Source organism: Saimiri boliviensis, chromosome 4, assembly GCF_048565385.1.
Source record: "Saimiri boliviensis isolate mSaiBol1 chromosome 4, mSaiBol1.pri, whole genome shotgun sequence".
Lineage (NCBI taxonomy): Eukaryota > Metazoa > Chordata > Mammalia > Primates > Cebidae > Saimiri > Saimiri boliviensis.
In genome coordinates, this window is record NC_133452.1 from 88,243,686 (window position 1) to 88,260,410 (window position 16,725).

General features: G+C 55.1%; 1 protein-coding gene across 5 annotated transcripts; it reads right to left on the reverse strand.

Moving 5' to 3' along the window:
* Positions 1 to 1,259: 1,259 nt before the first annotated feature.
* Positions 1,260 to 16,610, reverse strand: CUL7 (cullin 7). Of its 5 annotated transcripts, none has more exons than XM_074397817.1 (26): positions 16,273 to 16,610; positions 14,717 to 15,394; positions 14,224 to 14,375; positions 13,581 to 14,081; positions 12,607 to 12,745; positions 12,310 to 12,506; positions 11,750 to 12,005; positions 10,668 to 10,905; positions 10,484 to 10,589; positions 9,188 to 9,415; positions 8,822 to 8,912; positions 8,547 to 8,718; positions 8,296 to 8,401; positions 7,882 to 7,977; positions 7,521 to 7,696; positions 7,057 to 7,190; positions 6,539 to 6,721; positions 6,165 to 6,271; positions 5,893 to 6,075; positions 4,392 to 4,552; positions 4,007 to 4,223; positions 3,633 to 3,903; positions 2,484 to 2,629; positions 2,212 to 2,338; positions 1,913 to 2,118; positions 1,260 to 1,657 (listed from the first exon to the last, which is right to left on the reverse strand). In XM_074397817.1, exons 1-26 carry the CDS (start codon positions 16,418 to 16,420, stop codon positions 1,334 to 1,336), a joined length of 5,343 nt encoding a protein of 1,780 aa, XP_074253918.1. In that variant the 5' UTR covers positions 16,421 to 16,610; the 3' UTR covers positions 1,260 to 1,333. The 5 variants fall into 5 exon arrangements, with proteins under 5 accessions (XP_074253918.1, XP_003923061.3, XP_010332182.3 ...); XM_003923012.4 differs by having other exon boundaries at positions 14,810 to 15,394; positions 16,184 to 16,413; XM_010333880.3 differs by having other exon boundaries at positions 1,913 to 2,130; positions 14,810 to 15,394; positions 16,184 to 16,413.
* Between the last annotated feature and the right edge of the window lie 115 nt (positions 16,611 to 16,725).

Here is a 16,725-nt window from a genome sequence, read left to right on the forward strand (position 1 = left end):
CTGGGTCATCCCTCCTCCCCAGTGGCCCTGCCAAGACACAGAGCTGTACCCCTGGCGCAGGGTCCCCTGGACTGACCTGAGCTGCCCTGCTTCAGTGTGGATGGTGCCAAGGGAGCCAATCATAGTAGCAAAAGCAAACCTCTCCGACAGCAGCAGAGTAGAGGCTTACCTATGGGGCTAGTTAGGGGTAGGAGTTTCTGCTTTTTCTAAACTAGAGACAGGGTCTCTGTGGCCTAGGCAGGAGTGCAGTGGCTATTCACAGGCACGATCCCACTACTGATCAATCAGCTTGGGAGTTTTCAGCCGCTCTCTTTCTGACCTGGGCCAGTTCACCCCTTCTTAGGCAACCTGGGGATCCCCTGCTCCTGGGAGGTCATCATTATTGATGCTGAACTTGGTGCAGGTACCTGAAGAGCAGAGCACACTGCAGCCCAGAACTCCTGGTCTCAAGCGATCCTCCTGCCTCAGCCTCTCGAGTAGCTGGGACTAAAGGTGCACATCGCTGTGCCTGCAGGGATAGGAGTTTCTTTCTCTCTCTTTCCCCTCCTTCCCTCCCTCCCTCCCTTCCTTCCCTTTCTTTTTCTTTCTCTTTATCTCTTTCTTTCTTTTTCTTTCCACTCTCTCATTTTGAGAATCAAGGGATAGGCGTTTGGTGACAGCGTGTGCAGCTCTGCAGGGATAGAGAAAGGGTGGAGGCAGAGGAGTGGAAGAGAGGGGCAAAATGGCGGAGCTTTGTGGAAGTAAGAAATGTTGGTCACTGACCTCACCTTCATCATTGCAGTCTTACTTAGGGAAGGCACCAAGGAAGCACATTCACTGCCAGGAGTGGTGCCCCAAATAGGGACTCGCTGGCAAAGCCTTCATTCGCCATGTCAAATGCTTCCATACCTGTTACTTGTCAGAGTCCCACAGTGACTGGGCCAATTCCATAAATGAGGAAAATGAAGCCCTGCTCGATAATCTGCCCAAGTTACAAACCATCTGAGTGAGTGGCCAAGGTGAGCTTGGGTCTCCAGCCTGCCAGATAAAAACATTTCTGACCACACACCCTCTGAGACAGGGCTGAGCGCCATCATCCTGCCTGGGTCCCCTCAATCCCTCTGCTAAGTCGCACCTGACTCCCTCTGCCTTTCTCCCAGTCTATCGTCCTCACCCTAACAAGACCCTTGGCATATCATGTGCCAAGGGCTTTTTCCCCACCAGCCGTGAAAGCTCCCCCACCTCCCCGCTCAAATCTCGTAGCAGTTGCCACACACAGGTCATATAATCAAACTCTTGCATTTTATTTCTGTAAAAGCTCCAGCTCTACCTTCCCCTGATCCCAAGTCCAGGGCTACCGGAAGGTAGAGAAGCTCTGGGTGCCAGTGCCAGAGGCATACGGCACACCCCGAGAGCGAATCTGCAGGGTATGGAAGGTGAGGGGTGGGTTGGGGCCTGAGGAGCCTGGGTTCAGGGACTCGGTGTGAGGCTCCATGACAGTCACAGGGACTGCATAGGACAGCACCTGGGGCCGGTCATCATGGCGTCTCAGTGTGCCCTTGCCCAGAAGGTGGAGGATGCAGGAGAGGACATCGGTGCTGCTGCAGGCAGACCCTTTACCAAGGCTGCTGACCAAACCCCTGGGAGGACACGGGCCCTTCTGCCAAGCCTCCAGCACCTGGTGTGGGGAAGGAAGGGAGAAGTGGTAGGTTAGAGGCAGCTGACTTGTCCTTGAGCTTCCACTAACTCCAATCACAAGCAGCTAGGACAGGATGCCCCAAGGATACAAGGTGCACCCCGACCTCACTCCTCACACTCCTACAGGTTACTTAGTGAACCAGGTGCTTCACCACATGTGGACCCACCTCGTCCTGGAGACTGCTCCCCTAACCCCAGCAAAGATCTGTCACCCACTGTGCCCACCCCCACCTACCAGACAGACAAGCTGGTCGATGTGCAGCCCCTCGTCCCCATGGGCCTTGAGGATTCGGACGATCAGGCAGTTCAGAAGGTTCCACCTCTTCTCCAAGTTCCGGCCCTCTTCACCCTCAGCTTGCAGGTATGTCTGAGGTGGGATGAGCCGCACAATGTCCCATCTCGACCTGGCTTCCTTGCTGCCATCTCGAATCTTGAGGACCCCTGAAATAAACGCTGATCACTCACTCAGTGGAGAGCCCATGAGGAACCCGGCCCTGCCTCAGAGCAGAGGCCCCTCTGGCCCTAAGTGCATACCTCCTGGTATATCTTTTTGCTCGTGAAGGTCCAAAGGGCCTCTTGAAGAGGTGAGAGGCCCAATCGCCTGATTGAGCATGTCTGCGGAGAGCCCTGAGAGTGCTAGCAGACTCTCCACAGAGATCTCCTTCGGAGAACAACAGATGGGAGACATTCAGGGCCTCCCCAAGGAGTGGAGAGGAAATAACGGAGGGAGTCAAGGTTTTGGGAAGAGAGGCGAGGGACTAAGTGGGAGATGGGAGAGAGGGAGAGGTACAACGGGGCTGGGTCACCTTCAGATCATTGAGATACAGCAGTAGCCACATCTGCACGGTGGACACTTGCAGGGTCTGGTGCCCAAACTGCAGCTCAGCCCAGCCCAGCCAGGTCCACTGCAGTCGCCTCTGTGAACCTCGCTCTAGGGCAGGGTGGCTCTGACCTGGAGACGTACCAGGAACGGGGAGGGAGACAAAGAGCAGGGGAAAGGATGGAGTTGGTAGTGGAGGGAAGGTGCGTACTGGTCAAGCTCTGCTGATCTCTGCAGGGCATATGACCCCAGCATTTATGGACACTGGGGCTCCCCAGTCTGAGCTTCCAGATCTCAGTCTTCTCTGGGCCTGCCTCCATGGTGAGCTGCAGGTATCTGGGAGCAATCCTATGCCTAGCCTGGTACCAGGCAGGCTCTCATCAGTGTCTGAGGGTTGCCCCACGGTTGGTTGGTTTGTTTTTCTTTTTTTTTTGAGACAGAGTCTTGCTCTGTCGCCAGGCTGGAGTGCAGTGGTGCGATCTTGGCTCACTGAAACTTCCACCTCCTGGGTTCAAGTGATTCTCCTGTCTCAGCCTCCCGAGTAGCTGGGATTACAGGCGCGCATTACCAGGCCCAGCTAATTTTTGCATTTTTAGTAGAGGTGGGGTTTCACCATGTTGCCCAGGCTGCTCTTGAATTTTTTTTTTTTTTTTTTTTTTTTTTTGAGACGGAGTTTCGCTCTTGTTACCCAGGCTGGAGTGCAATGGCGCGATCTCGGCTCACCGCAACCTCCGCCTCCTGGGTTCAGGCAATTCTCCTGCCTCAGCCTCCTGAGTAGCTGGGATTACAGGCACGTACCACCAAGCCCAGCTAATTTTTTGTATTTTTAGTAGAGACGGGGTTTCACCATGTTGACCAGGATGGTCTCGATCTCTTGACCTTGTGATCCACCTGCCTCGGCCTCCCAAAGTGCTGGGATTACAGGCTTGAGCCACCGCGCCCGGCCGAATTTCTGACCTCAAGTGATCCGCCTTCCTTGGCCTCCCAAAGTGCTAGGATTACAGGCATGAGCCACCGTGCCCAGCCAGAGACCATCTCTTTTCACATCAAGCCTCAACACCAGGGTCTGCCCTCAACCCCAGGTCCTTTCCTAGCAGCCCATCCTCTCCCGAGTCCCCTCTGCCTAGCTGCTCACTCTTGTTGTAGAAGTTGGAGTATCTGTTCAAAGTGCCCCTCAGGTAGGAGGGTAGGCAGGTTCTGGGGTTCAGTGTGTGGCAGATCGAGGCGACAGGCCAGCAGTGTCGGGACAGGACAAGCACAGAAACTTCCGGCATTGCCCCTTCGTAGTATAGGTCCTCATTCTCCTCCTCTTCCTCCTCTCCCTCCGCTGTATCCACCGCTGCCGCCGCCCCAGCTCCCTCTTCCTTCTCACTCTTGTGCTCCTTGCCACTGGCCTCATGGTCCACCTGAAGGAGCACAGGGTTCCCAGATGCCGTGGCCTCCTCCAGTCTGCTCCATGCCTTACTTCCCCCTACCCTCTCATTTGCTCATCCCTTCCAAGGCACTCACCTGTATTTTCTTCTCTGTATCCTCCAGCTTTAGGAGTTGTTGATCCAGCCTCTGAAGCTGGTAGACGTGGAACTGGCGCTGCAGCTCCTTAGAGGTGCTCAGGCTCTGCAACATCTGCTGGGGCAGGCGGTTGGGGAAGCAGGGACCGATCTGCTCCAGCACGGCCCCCTCCAGCCAGCTCGAGACCACGCTCAGGAGACGGTCTGCCATGTAGTGCCTGCAGCACATGCGGCCCGGGCCAAGCCTCAGTGTGGACGTCAGTGTGGCCCAGCCTCCCGCTCCAAGACTCCAGGCTGCCTCTATCCCAGACTCCCAGGCCTGTGAGCTGGCTCTGCCACCGTCATCCTGTCTCCCGCCAGCTCCCGCTCCCTAGGTCCACACTCACTGGTAATAATGCTCAAAGGTGGTGGCTATCTCCAGACCGGAGAAAATCAGGACAGCCTCCAGGCATTGCTGCAGCTGCGCCAGCCTCTCCATTTCCTGGACTCCACCGACCCGGCTGCCCTGGATCTGCTGGTCAATATGCCGGGCGAACTGCTCACTCACCTGAGCAATGGCAGAGCACAGGAAAGCCGTGAATGAGCCAGCAGAGCAGGTGAGTGGGAGGAGGAAGGAGCGTCGAAAAAGTAGTGGGCTGCTTCCTAAGGTGGTCAGTGCTTTTATACAACTATTTTATAAAATCATTAACCATTGTACAAATTAGCAATATTCACAATTACAGAAAGTTATCTTTTCACATTGTGTCTAAAAATCAAACTAATAATAATCATTCAAAATGAGAAAATAAGGCCAGGTGTGGTTCATGCCTGTAATCCCAGCACTTTGGGAGGCCGAAACAGGCAGACGGCTTGAGCTCAGGAGTTGGAGACCAGCCTGGGCAACATGGCGAAACCCCGTCTCTACTAAAACTACAAAAAAAATTAGCTGGGTGTGGTGGCACATGCCTGTGGTCCCAGCTACCCAGGAGGCTGAGAGGATCACCTGAGCCCAGGAGGTTGAGGCTGCAGTGAGCTGTGACTGGAATACTACAAGCCTGGAAGAGAGTAAGACCCTGTCAAGAAAGAATGAAAGAAAGAGAAAAAAGAGAGAAACAGAAAAAAAGGAGAGAGAGAGGGAGAGAGGGAGAGGGAGGGGAAGAAAGAGAGAGAGGGAGGGAGGGGAAAAGAGAGAGAGGGAGGGGAAAAGAGAGAGGGAGGGAGGAAGGGAGGGAGAAGGAGAGTGAGAGAGGGAGGGAGGGAGGAAGAGGAAGGACGGAAGGAAGGGAGAGGGAGGGAGGGAGGGAACGAGGAGGTAAGTTACATGCACAAAGATGGTCCTGCTGCAGTGTTCCTGATAAACTAGGACTGGAGGCTACACAGGGAGCCAAGGCTTCATGCTCCTGCTGCTCTGTACTCTGCTTTCCAGGGTGCTTCTTGCATTTTAGCTCATCATTTGTTTTTTGCTTTTTTTTCTTTTTGAGATGGAGCCTCGCTCTGTTGCCCAGGCTGGAGTGCAGTGGCGCAATCTCTTCTCACGGAAACCTCCACCTCCTGGGTTCAAGCAATTCTTCTGCCTCAACCTCCCAAATAGCTGGGACCACAGGTGTGTGCTACCACGCCCAGCTTATTTTTGTAATTTTTAGTAGAGATGGGGTTTCGCTATGTTGGCCGGGCTCACCTCAAATTCCTGACCTCATGATCCACCCACCTCGGCCTCTCAAAGTGCTGGGATTACAGGTGTGAGCCACTGTGCCTGGCCACTATTTTTTTTTTTCCATTTTTCGAATTTCTGATGACGTGGCTATATCCTAACATATGTTCATCATAGTACAGGAATGGAAGGGTGGGCCATTTGGAGGAGGTGAGGCAGGGAGAGTTTGTAAGGATAAGGCAAGGGTGGAGGCTTACGTGGGCAGCTTTGAGAAAAGGGAGCTTCAGCAAGGCCCCCGCACAGCCATTCTGCAGCGCCAGCAAGAAGGCGGCCCGTGGCCCAAACAGCTCAGAGCTCGAGTTCTGCAGAATATTAAAGTGCTCACAGTAGCGTGGCACAAAGTCATCGTCCTGCCAGGATGAGGTCAGAAAATTGTTCACCTGGAAGGAAGGGGCAGGAGCATGAAGACACAACCCAACACACCACCATTATGGCGTCCCCTCTCTCCTCCAGACCTGCTGCTGCCCACCTGTTTCTCCACCACGGCCCGCCAACAGCGGGTCAGGTTTCTCATGATGCTGCTTGGAAGGCCCCGGGTAGCCAAGGAGCTCCAGTCGTGGCTTCTGTTTCTGCCCTCTGTGGAGACCAAGAAAGTGGCAGAGGCAAGCAGGGGGCAGCCCCTCCACTCCCAAGTCCCCATCCAAGGGGGCGCCCTGAGGCCTTTCCCGACATGCTGCCACCCAAAATGATGTTCTTGGATAGAGGTGACACAAACCTGGAAGCTGAACAGGCTGAGCCCACAGGGAGGGGAAGGATGAGGATGGACGGAAGGCTGCTGTGTACACGTGGGGCCCAGGGAAACGCTCCAAACTAGAGCTCCCCACCTGAATCCCCACTACTCACTAGGCCGAGGAGTGGCCGCCACAGGAGGGGGTGCCTCGCAGGGCTCCACATGCACCAGCAGGTGAGTGAGACGGCGCACCCGCGAGAAGAAAGCTGGGCCTCGGCTCTGGGGATTGAAGACAGCTTCCTGGCACTCCAGGTACTGGTCCAGCAGCCAACCCAGGGGGCTGATGCCATCTTCATCTAGAGGGTGAGATAAACAAACCAAGGCACAGCCATGTCTGCAGGGAAGTGAGAGAAGTTGGGGTGAACAGGAGTGTGGAGATAGAGCAACTGGACAGAATGATACAAGGGAGGGGGCAGCAAGGCCCCTCCTGCACTTATGGTGTCAGCTGACACTTGGGAGTCCTGGGAAAGGGGGCAGCCCCTGGGCTGTGAGAAGACGGCACAGGGGTTACAAACGCAGGTGCCAAAAGGGCCAGGGCATAACCCAGGTGGTTCTAGGGTAGAGCAAGAAGGAGCTGCTTAGTGGAGCCAAGCCCTGCGGTGGCAGTGGGACCAGGTGTCAGCATGGTTACCGGGAGAGGTGATGTTCTGCACCAAGGGGCTGACCAGGGCCTCCCAGCAGGTCTTGCCCAGTGCTTGGGCGGCCTCGTCGTCGGGGAGGAAGCGGTCAGCGAAATTCTGCTCGTGGCGCAGAGCCCCGTTGAGTCTGGGGTTGAGAACGGAGAAGGAAGGTGTCAGAGGCTTGAGGCATATGTCACCCTAGTGTCCACCCTGCCTAAGACTGCCAGCTAACCCCCAGCACCCAAACTGAATCTTCAGAACTTCCCTGTGCTAACTGGTATATCCCGTTCCCAACCCACTGGAGAAATCTCTTCTCTTTATCCTTTTTCCCCCTCCCACAGCTCAGAACACTTCAGCCCCCTCCCCAAGCATATTAAACCTCCACCTCGAAGCTTCCATGGACCGCTGCCTGCCAGCTATTTGCAACAGCCTTACCTTTCCCACAGACACAGGCATACACGCAATTCTCACACACCTAGAACTCAGGTGCAGGAGGCTCCTGCGGTCCTCCGCCAGGTCCTGGCTCCAGGCCTGCGCCCGGACCATGTAGAAGAGGCGTGTGTGACGACAGAGCTGCTCCCGGAACACTGGCCAGAACGTGGGCTTGGGGCCTAGGATCTCTAACCCTCGAATGCGCGTATCAATGCCACCCTGAAACACACAAGACTAGCTTCATTTGCCCCACACTCTCCTTGGGATGGGCTGGGGTCAGCTACGCCCTCAAGCCTCACCCCTGGAGCTGCCCGAGACCCAGGCTGGCCCTCTGGCTCAAGATCTGCCCGTTTATGGGGCTCAGAGCCTGGTACCCAGGGCCCCACCCCACCCTCCGGCCCCACCTGCTGGCAGCGCTTTATGCGGATCTGGATGATGGGCCAGAAGCGAGTCAGGTTCTCCAGGAGGATCACCCGGCTAGCAGACGGCATCACATTCACCTGGCAGGGGGCAGAGAAGGCTGTCACCTCCACATGTGCAGATGGGAGTGCTGAGGGCAAGCACGTTGGCTCTAGGCTCCAGTCCTCTCACTGTGTCCCTCCCTTCCCCAGCCCTGGGATGTGTAGGGTCCTGACAAAGCTACTCTCGTGCCACCCTCATTGTTCAGGGCCTGGTGGCACAAGCACAGGGATAAAGGACACTACTTTCTGTGAGGCTCAAGACAGGCAGGAGTAGATAAAAGTAGGATGGGACCAGATCGAAGAGGGAGGGTAGATCCTGTGAGGGGAGGGCTAATGGCTAATGGCCCTGGGCCCTACCGAGTTGAGTTCCGTGTGAAGAGAGCTGGTGCTGTCACCCCCGCACACCACCACTCGGGCCGGCATGTAGCTTGAGTCCTCGCTAGCCACAAGCAGAGTCAGTTGCCTGGGAGTAGGGAGGAAGAACCATTTGGAACTTGCAGACAGGGCCCATGGCCAAGTCCAGGGGGTTGGTGCTTCCCCCAAAACAAACATAGGAGCGTCGCAAGAAAGCGTAGGTGTGTGGCAAAGCACACGCGTAGTGGCGTTACCTGACCAGGACGCCCTGGCGCATGTGCAGGGTGATGTAGTGGGAGCCGGCGCTGCCGTTGGACTCCCAGTAGGTTTTGGGGTTGTGGTCCGTCAGCTTGCTGGCCCGGTGCGGGTTGGAGGACACCTCCACCTTCTCCCAGCACTTGTCCTCCTTCACTTCCACACTGGAGCCTGGAGGCAAGTGGGAAGAGGTGGCGGTCACAGCCCAGTAGGGTATAGAGCGGAAACAGACAGAGGTGTGGGGAGGTGGGGCAACAGGGCAAAAGGCACAAACCCTGGCACAGGTATCTGAGGAACACATCAAAGAAAGGGATGTTGATGGGCCGGTGGGTTCGTCTGTGGTCTTCGATCTGGCCCAGCACCATCTGCAGCCAGAACATCAGAAAGGGGCACAGGGAGGAGGAGGAGCACGAGAGATACATGGAAACACGGATGAAGGCGAGATCAAGCAGCTGCAGGACTTCCTCCACGGCCTCAGCAGAGCAGGCCCAGATGGGGAAGAGGAGCAGGGGAACAAATGCCCCAAGGTCACTGGAGTCACCTGCTGTTCCCAGCCATGGGAACACAGCCCTTACCCGCCACTGCTCGGGTTTTATATTCTGATACTGCTCTGAGCCCACAACCTCCCCTTCCTCCTGACCTGTATGCAGCCTCCCAGGATGTTGGTGATGAGTTTGCGGTAGAGGTGGGCATGCTTCTCGCACTTGAACACCATGTCCCGCAGCTCCTGAGCCAGCTCCAGCTTTCCCAGGTGCTTTTCCAGGGCCTTGGAGATGGCGTCTCTTGCTCCCAGCTGATTCAGCACCACAGCATAGTCCCTGCTCACTGAGGTCAGGTGGTGCAAGAAGAAAATCAGTTCCTGGAGCACCTAGGTGGGGACATAAAGGGGGAGATGAATGAAGACAGCGCGAGGGCTGCAAGGGCATCTGCAGTAGCAGGTACCCACGGCGTACTGGGTGCTGGGAGTACCAGTGAGCAAGGCAGAATGAGGAAGTAAAAAGACAGGGATGGGGAGACCACAAGAGCCAGGTGGAGTTAGAGAACCAAAGACAAACCAAAATGGAAAAGGGCACAAGATGCCCTGCTACTCTAGGGTTCTAGGCTGCTGATTATGCTGGCAAAACCTGCAGAGGGCATTCTGGGTTCTTTCATCCAGGCCCCACTGTCCCCAAAACCAGTTGTAGGGCTATGTTTTGAGATGTTCAGGCACAGACACCTGAATGGCTGGGAAGCGACTGACGGGGACTAGGTTTGTGTGTATACCCAATGAGCCTGCCTTAGAAACTTAATTCTAGATCACAGCCAAAATTACAGCCATGCTGCGAATACCTGCTGTCACCATGACCCTACTTCTCTGAGCCCCACTGAAGCCTTCTGTGCCCAGGACTCCTCTGTAGCTCTTGCAAGGGTCTCTGGTATGTGATGGCCCCTTTGCCTCCTTCATCCCCCTTTCTCCCACAGGCCTGGCCAAAAAAAGGAGCTATTGAAGCTCTTAATGTTTTATGTATATATATGTGTGTGTGTGTGCGTGTGTATGTGTGTGTATATTTTCTTCCATGTCCTTTTGTGTAAAAAAGAGGGTGGTAAGATCACACATTTGGGTTTGCTTATACTTGCATAAGGGAACATGGGAAAGATACATAAATTAAGACAGGTAGTTACTAGTAAGTGGTGTGAGGGGGACACTGGGAGAAAAGGGATTCAGGTGAGAGCAAGAATTCTCAGTGTATACGTTGTTAGAGCCTTTTGATTTGTGAACGATGTGAATGTATTAACTATTTAAAAAAAAAAAAATTCAATTTTAAAAGCAAAACTCAAACCAAGAGCCCAAAGAAGACTCCGTCACGCCCTCCAGAGCCTCGCCCAGCGGGTGTGCCTCGCCAGTGGCTGCCTTTGTCCTCTCCCCCAGCCTCTCTCCAGAGCACGGCGGGGGTACCTCTCGATCAGTGTTTGGGGACCGCAGGCAGGCCATGCAGGCATCCACGGCCTCGTGCCAGGGGAGCAGCAGTGCCTCGGGGAAGTCCACCAGCTGCTTCAGGATTCTGGGGGCAGAGAGATGTGCAGCCAGCCTCATAGACCCCCTTTGCCCTCCGAGACCCCACCTGTCACCACCCTCTCACCTCAGCACGGTCAGGTGCAGGGCCCTGTTAGTCTCTGGAGTGTCCAGGCTCCACATCAGTGCCAGGAAGGGCTGAGGCTGCCGCTGCAGCTGCAGCAGGAGTGGCTTCACCTTCTTCTCCTGGGTCCCCTCTGAGCTGAGGGCTTGCTCTAGATCCAGGAGGATTTTCCCGGCTGGACCATAACTCTCCACCAGACGCTCCAGGGGAGTGTTGGGACTCTGAGATGGGGGTTCTTTTGCTACAGGAAGGGGACAGTCACAGGAATTGGCCATTGTTAGTAATGTCAAGGTTCAGAAATAAACAATAACCCTCAATTTTTTTCTCTAATTTATCCTAAAAATGTTTAACATTTTTAATTTAAATCCCCCTAAAAGTTAGGTTTGGGAATATGATCTCTTCATGTCCTTGTAAGACAACTTCATGACAAATTTTATATTTTATATCTTAAAATAGCAAAGTAGCTTCATCTGGAAACAGGAGAGCACTTCCCTTTATTTCAAAGCATGCAATATGTTTCTCTACAATAGAAAAAGCTCAATGTGTGGGCTTTTTTTTTTTTTTTTTTTTTGAGACGGAGTTTCACTCTTGTTACCCAGGCTGGAGTGCAATGGCGCGATCTCGGCTCACCGCAACCTCCGCCTCCTGGGTTCAGGCAATTCTCCTGCCTCAGCCTCCTGAGTAGCTGGGATTACAGGCACGCGCCACCACGCCCAGCTAATTTTTTGTATTTTTAGTAGAGACGGGGTTTCACCATGTTGACCAGGATGGTCTCAATCCCTTGACCTTGTGATCCACCCGCCTCGGCCTCCCAAAGTGCTGGGATTACAGGCGTGAGCCACCGCGCCCGGCCCATGTGTGGGCTTTTTTAAGCCTTCAAAATTCTCTTAAAAAATTTTCTAACTTTCTATCCTCCTTCATTCTTTGAGGGAACACAGTGTCCACTTCTCCAATTGTTGCTTCTAAGTTGCAGATTCTAAGGTGGCATCACTTCCAGAAAGGATTGTATAAAAATCAGCACAGACATCTCTCCTCTGCTATTGCCCTGCAGGTGTGTCTGCTCAGCGGCCGTGTCTGGCACCCACCTTCCACTTCGGCTGCATCTTTTAAGTCCTTAGCCTGGGCCTGAGCTTCCAGCAGGAGAACATCTTGCTGGGCTTCTAGAAGGGATGGGTAGGCTGGCTGCCCTGCTAGGGCTTGAGGCCCATATTGCTTGTAGACATGGCAGTTGATCAGGTCCCTGAGGGCACTGTCATTGAGTCGCTGTGGCAGAGTCAGCAGCAAGTCCTGGGCCAACTCTATGGGCACGGCCAGTTCAGCTAGGATCTCGTCATCTAGAATCTGCCATTGAGGAGATGCTCTCACTGTAGGCGGCCCTGCCGGCACAGAGGCCCCAGGGAGCTCTTGGGAGGGGTGGGGCTCCCTCTGCACACATACCCTCCATCCTGATCTTCTCACAGCTGGCAGCTGGCTCCTCCCAAACAGCTCACCAGCCCCTCCCACCTCCAAAAATTCCAGACCCCTCCTCTGCAGCCCCTCTACTCTCTGACCTCCACTTTTCATCCTGAGCCTTCCAAACGCTCTACACAGTCCAGCCCTTGCAATACAGCCGTCCAAACTCTGAGTGTCTCCAGTCTGGCTCTACCTCCCCATCGAGATTCTCCTGGAGGATCTGGAGAACCTCCTGATGGTCAGGTCCATCCAGCTTCTTGATGAAGAAGAGAAGTTCCCACCACTCAGCCAGCGTCAGGTATTCCCGCTCCTCAGTGTCCTCATCCTCAGGAAGCACGTAAGGCGCAGCATAGAGTTCTGTTATAGGCCTCCAGCGCCAGGCGGGCAGGGCTGTGGAAATGGGCCGAGGGGCACAGGGATGTCACTAGCAACTCAGCCGGACCACCGCTACTCTGCTCAGAGCTGACCCTTGCTTCCTCCCCGAGCTTACCTCTACCTAGGACTCCACTGGCCACCGCCCCTTGATACTCATCAGACTCAACCACGTCCTCAATGTCTTCCTCGAAGCCCAAGATCTCCAGCATATGCCAGTGCACCCAATAGGTACGGCCTGTTGACTCCCACAACACCTGGAGGACAGGGAAAAAAGAGAGGGAAGGGGAAGGGAGGACTCATTAATGACTGGCTGTGGCCCCATACTGAGGACTTATAGCCCTCAGTGTAACTACCTGGCCAAATTTTAGAAAAACCTCCATTTAACAAAAGAGTGGCATATGGAGAATACACACACACACACACACACACACACACACACACACACACACACATGCAAAGGATGCCTTCTCCTTTGGTGGACGGGCCTGCCTCTCCTCTCACCCTATCTTTCATGGCTTATGCCCCCACACTTCCTTCTGGCCTCCACCACTCAGTTTCCCTGACCCTGACCTTTGGAGGAGTCTGGCTACCTTTGTTTCTTCCTGGGTGTGAGTTTTGTTGCCTTCACAACCTCCTAAACTCAGATTTTTTTTTTTTTTTTTTTTTTTTTTTTTTTTTTTTTAGATGAAGTCTTGCACTGTTGCATGGGCTGGAGTGCAATGGTGTGATCTCAGCTCACTGCAACCTCCACCTCCCAGATTCAAGTGATTCTCCTGCCTCAGCCTCCTGAGTAGCTGAGATCATAGGCGCCTGCCACGACGCCCAGATAATTTTTTGGATTTTTAGTAGAGACAGGGTTTCACTATGTTGGCCAGGCTGGTTTCGAACTCCTGACCTCCTGATCTGCCTGTCTTGGCCTCCCAAAGTGCTGGGATTACAGGCATGAACCACTGTGCCTGGCCCATCATCCCAATCTTACTGAAAGCTTTTTCTTTGGGTGGCCTGCTGGAGCCCCCCCGTGGGGAAGTCCCCAGCTCTGCCCCACCCCAAATAGACCCCAGCAGTGTCCCACCACCGTGTGACACTCACCTGCACAGGAGGCACGCCACTGTTGCTCTGCCGGAACTCGCCCTCGTCCCCAGCACTGATCTCCTCATAATCATCCAGCATCCGCACTCGCATCCCTGGCTGCAGTGTGTCCCGTACGTACAAGGCATAGGTATTGCCACTTGCAAACTCAGAACGAGGGCGAAACCGTCTTGACCTCCTGAAGGAGGGCTGAGCCTGGGCGGCGGGGAGCCCTGGGCTCACAACTGCCAGCTGAGGCTGGAAGATGGAACCAGGGGACCGTGCGGAGCTCCTTGGTTTGTCTGAGGCCTGGTTCCAGCGCATGGCTTGCACCAGCTCCGAGATCAGGGTGCCCATAGCCATACTGAACTCCAGCTCCAGTTGACCCCTCTCCCCGCTCAACTCCTCAGGAGCAGAGGTGTTCTGGGTTCCTACCTCTGCAGCACTGTCGTTCAGCTGATCCAGAAGTGAGGTGACATGCAAATACCGCTTCACCAGGGAGAAGAGCACCCTTCCTGGGACCTGTGGGACACAATCTTTGGTCTACATCCACCTTGTCCCAATTTAAACCCCTCTCTCCGTACCATCCTCTGTAGACAGGTGCAAAGACCCAGTCCCTAGATCTGGTTCACAAGCTCCCCCCACCTTACACCCCAAAGGTTACCTGTGGTAGCTGAATGCCCTCGAAAGACATGGGATGTTCAGAGAGCGTGGCCTGTGCAAACAGTGCTAGCAGAGCACAGCGGCTATCAAAATCCAGGTGTTTCTCAATGGCTTCTTGTTGACTCAGTGACAGAAGGATCTGAGTCCGGGTCCCTGTAACCCACACCCCAATCGGTAACTTCTCCCCAACCTCACCCTTCCTAAAACCTTAGACCCTCTACTCTTTCAATCCAATCCTTTTGCCACCACACAGTGGGAAATAATTGATTTGCTTCAAAAGTTAAAATTTGTTAACTTACATACACACATACAATCTGTAATAGTGTAAACTGTAATAGTCTAAACTCCAAATTCTTCCTTTGTATAAAAAGTAATTAATATGAGGTTTTTGAAGATAGTGTTTCCTCTTTTGGCAGATACCCCCTGCCCTCACCCCGATTCCCACCTCCTTTTCTTCCAACTCTAAGAGAAGGGCAACAGAATCATTTACGTACTGATGAGATCAGAGGCTCCTGCCACAGTGTCCTGTGAGTCCCTGAGCCGACCCAGCCCTTCTGCTTTCCCTTCCTCCCCACACTGCCCCTCACCAGCATCATGGGAGGACAGGGCTTGTATCATCCGGCCTGCGCTCCAGCGAATCTGATAATCGGGACTACTCAACATGTGCATGAGCAAGTCCAGGACCCTTGGGTCCTTGAACACCCCAGTGAGGGGCTCGATGCTGGCATAGGCGCTGAGCACGTGGACAGTGTGAAGTAGAGGAGCAGGAGGGATGGTGCCCACACACTCCTCCAGCTGCCGAAGGGCTCTCTGAATGAGGGACTTCACATCGGTTTCCATCTCCTCCAGTACAGATTTGTCCAGGGCCCCAACCTCCCCTGCAGACTGGGAGGGCCCGATGACCTGGCCATCCTCGCCCAGCATCTTGTGGCAGTTGGCATAGATCTCATCCTTAGACATCCACAGCAGGATATGTTCAGCCTTGCAGTCCACTTGGCCAGAGCCCCCGTCCCCATCATCGCCACGCCGCAGGATGAGCCAGCGGATCTGGTACTCAGGATGCCCATCATGGCCCACTCGCTGGCGGATCAGCTCATCAGGATAGGCATGTAAGCCAGGCCCCAGGGGCACCCTGAATTCCCTGTAGCGGAGTTCCCCCACCATCCTGGCACCTGGAGCACACAAGGAAGAGAGAACAGACAAGCTAGATTAAGGAGAGCTCAGAAAATCAGACATCCAGGAGGTAGGGAAGCAAACAGCTGTCCGGCAGGGTCGGGTAAAGCCAGGCCCAGGAGTTGCATGCTGCATGCTGGATGGGGGCAGGCCTAAGCAGAGAACACTGGGATTGTGTTGTGAAAGAACACGAAATTTGGGGGCTAAAAGGAAGGTCCCCAAGACCCTGCAGCCTGGAGTGGGTGGGTTTGGAATAGTGGACAGACTGGGGCAGGGCAGTCTTGGAGTTACAAGTGAATCCCAAGACCTTGGGACAGGCAGCAACCCTGGGGGCATGTGAAGCCCAGAGGGGTAGATTTGGGCGGGGGGGCGGGGGGCTGGGAAGGAGATCGCGAGTGTGTGTGGAAAAGGGGCTGTCTCTAGGATTGGAGCATGGGAGTGTGAGTCACAGAGTTAAGAGACCCGAGAAATGGTGGAGTGTGAGGGCAAGGCACGATGGGCGGGAGGCACCTCTGACTGGAGCAACCGGAACAAGAGGGCTGGTGGGGGTACTGTGAGACCCAGGGCAGGGTGCACAGGAGACCAGGTAGGGGAGGGGCGCGAGGCTTGGGGGACCGAGGTTGGAGACCGAGAAGCCTGGGGTGCGCGCGCGCGATGAGGTGGGAAAGGGGCTAACTCCCATAAACTAGAACCCAGAGACACGGTGGGATGCGGGGCCGAGGTCAGGTGAGGCTCCACGGGCAACTGGGCAGGGGAGGAGCAAGGGGCCGCGGCGGGGCTCTGGCCACCTCAGAAGTCCACCGGGGTCCTGGCGCGAGGCCTGTCCTTCACAGAGCAAGGGACGCGGCACAGACGCTGGCGACGAATTGGGCTCCACCTGGGCCCCGCGAGGGGATCCAGACGGAGAAACAGGAGGGGGTGTGCCTCTGCAGAACAGAACGGCGCCCGCGTGGGTCGGCAGCCACTGGGGCAGGGTGGGGCCTGGTCCCTGCCAGTGACTCCGCCCGCCAAAAGCCACGGCTCATTTCCGCCAGATCCGGCGGAAAGCTAGGGGCCCCGGGAGAGCGCTGGGGCGGAGCTGCGGGTGCCACCTTGGCGACGCAGCACCTCCTTCCCTGCGCCGCCCTTTCCTCTTCCTTTTTGTCCTCCCTCCTGCCGGAAGCGCCCTCCCCGTTTCCCAAAGTCAGAACTGGAAAAGGCCTTGGACGTCATTAATTTCCAACCCTGGGCTCCATTACCTGTAAGGGAACCGGGGTGGGAGCAGATCCAGTGTCCTTTCTCTTCCCCTGACACTTTTTGCTCCTTCTCCCCACATTCAGTCTGTACCATC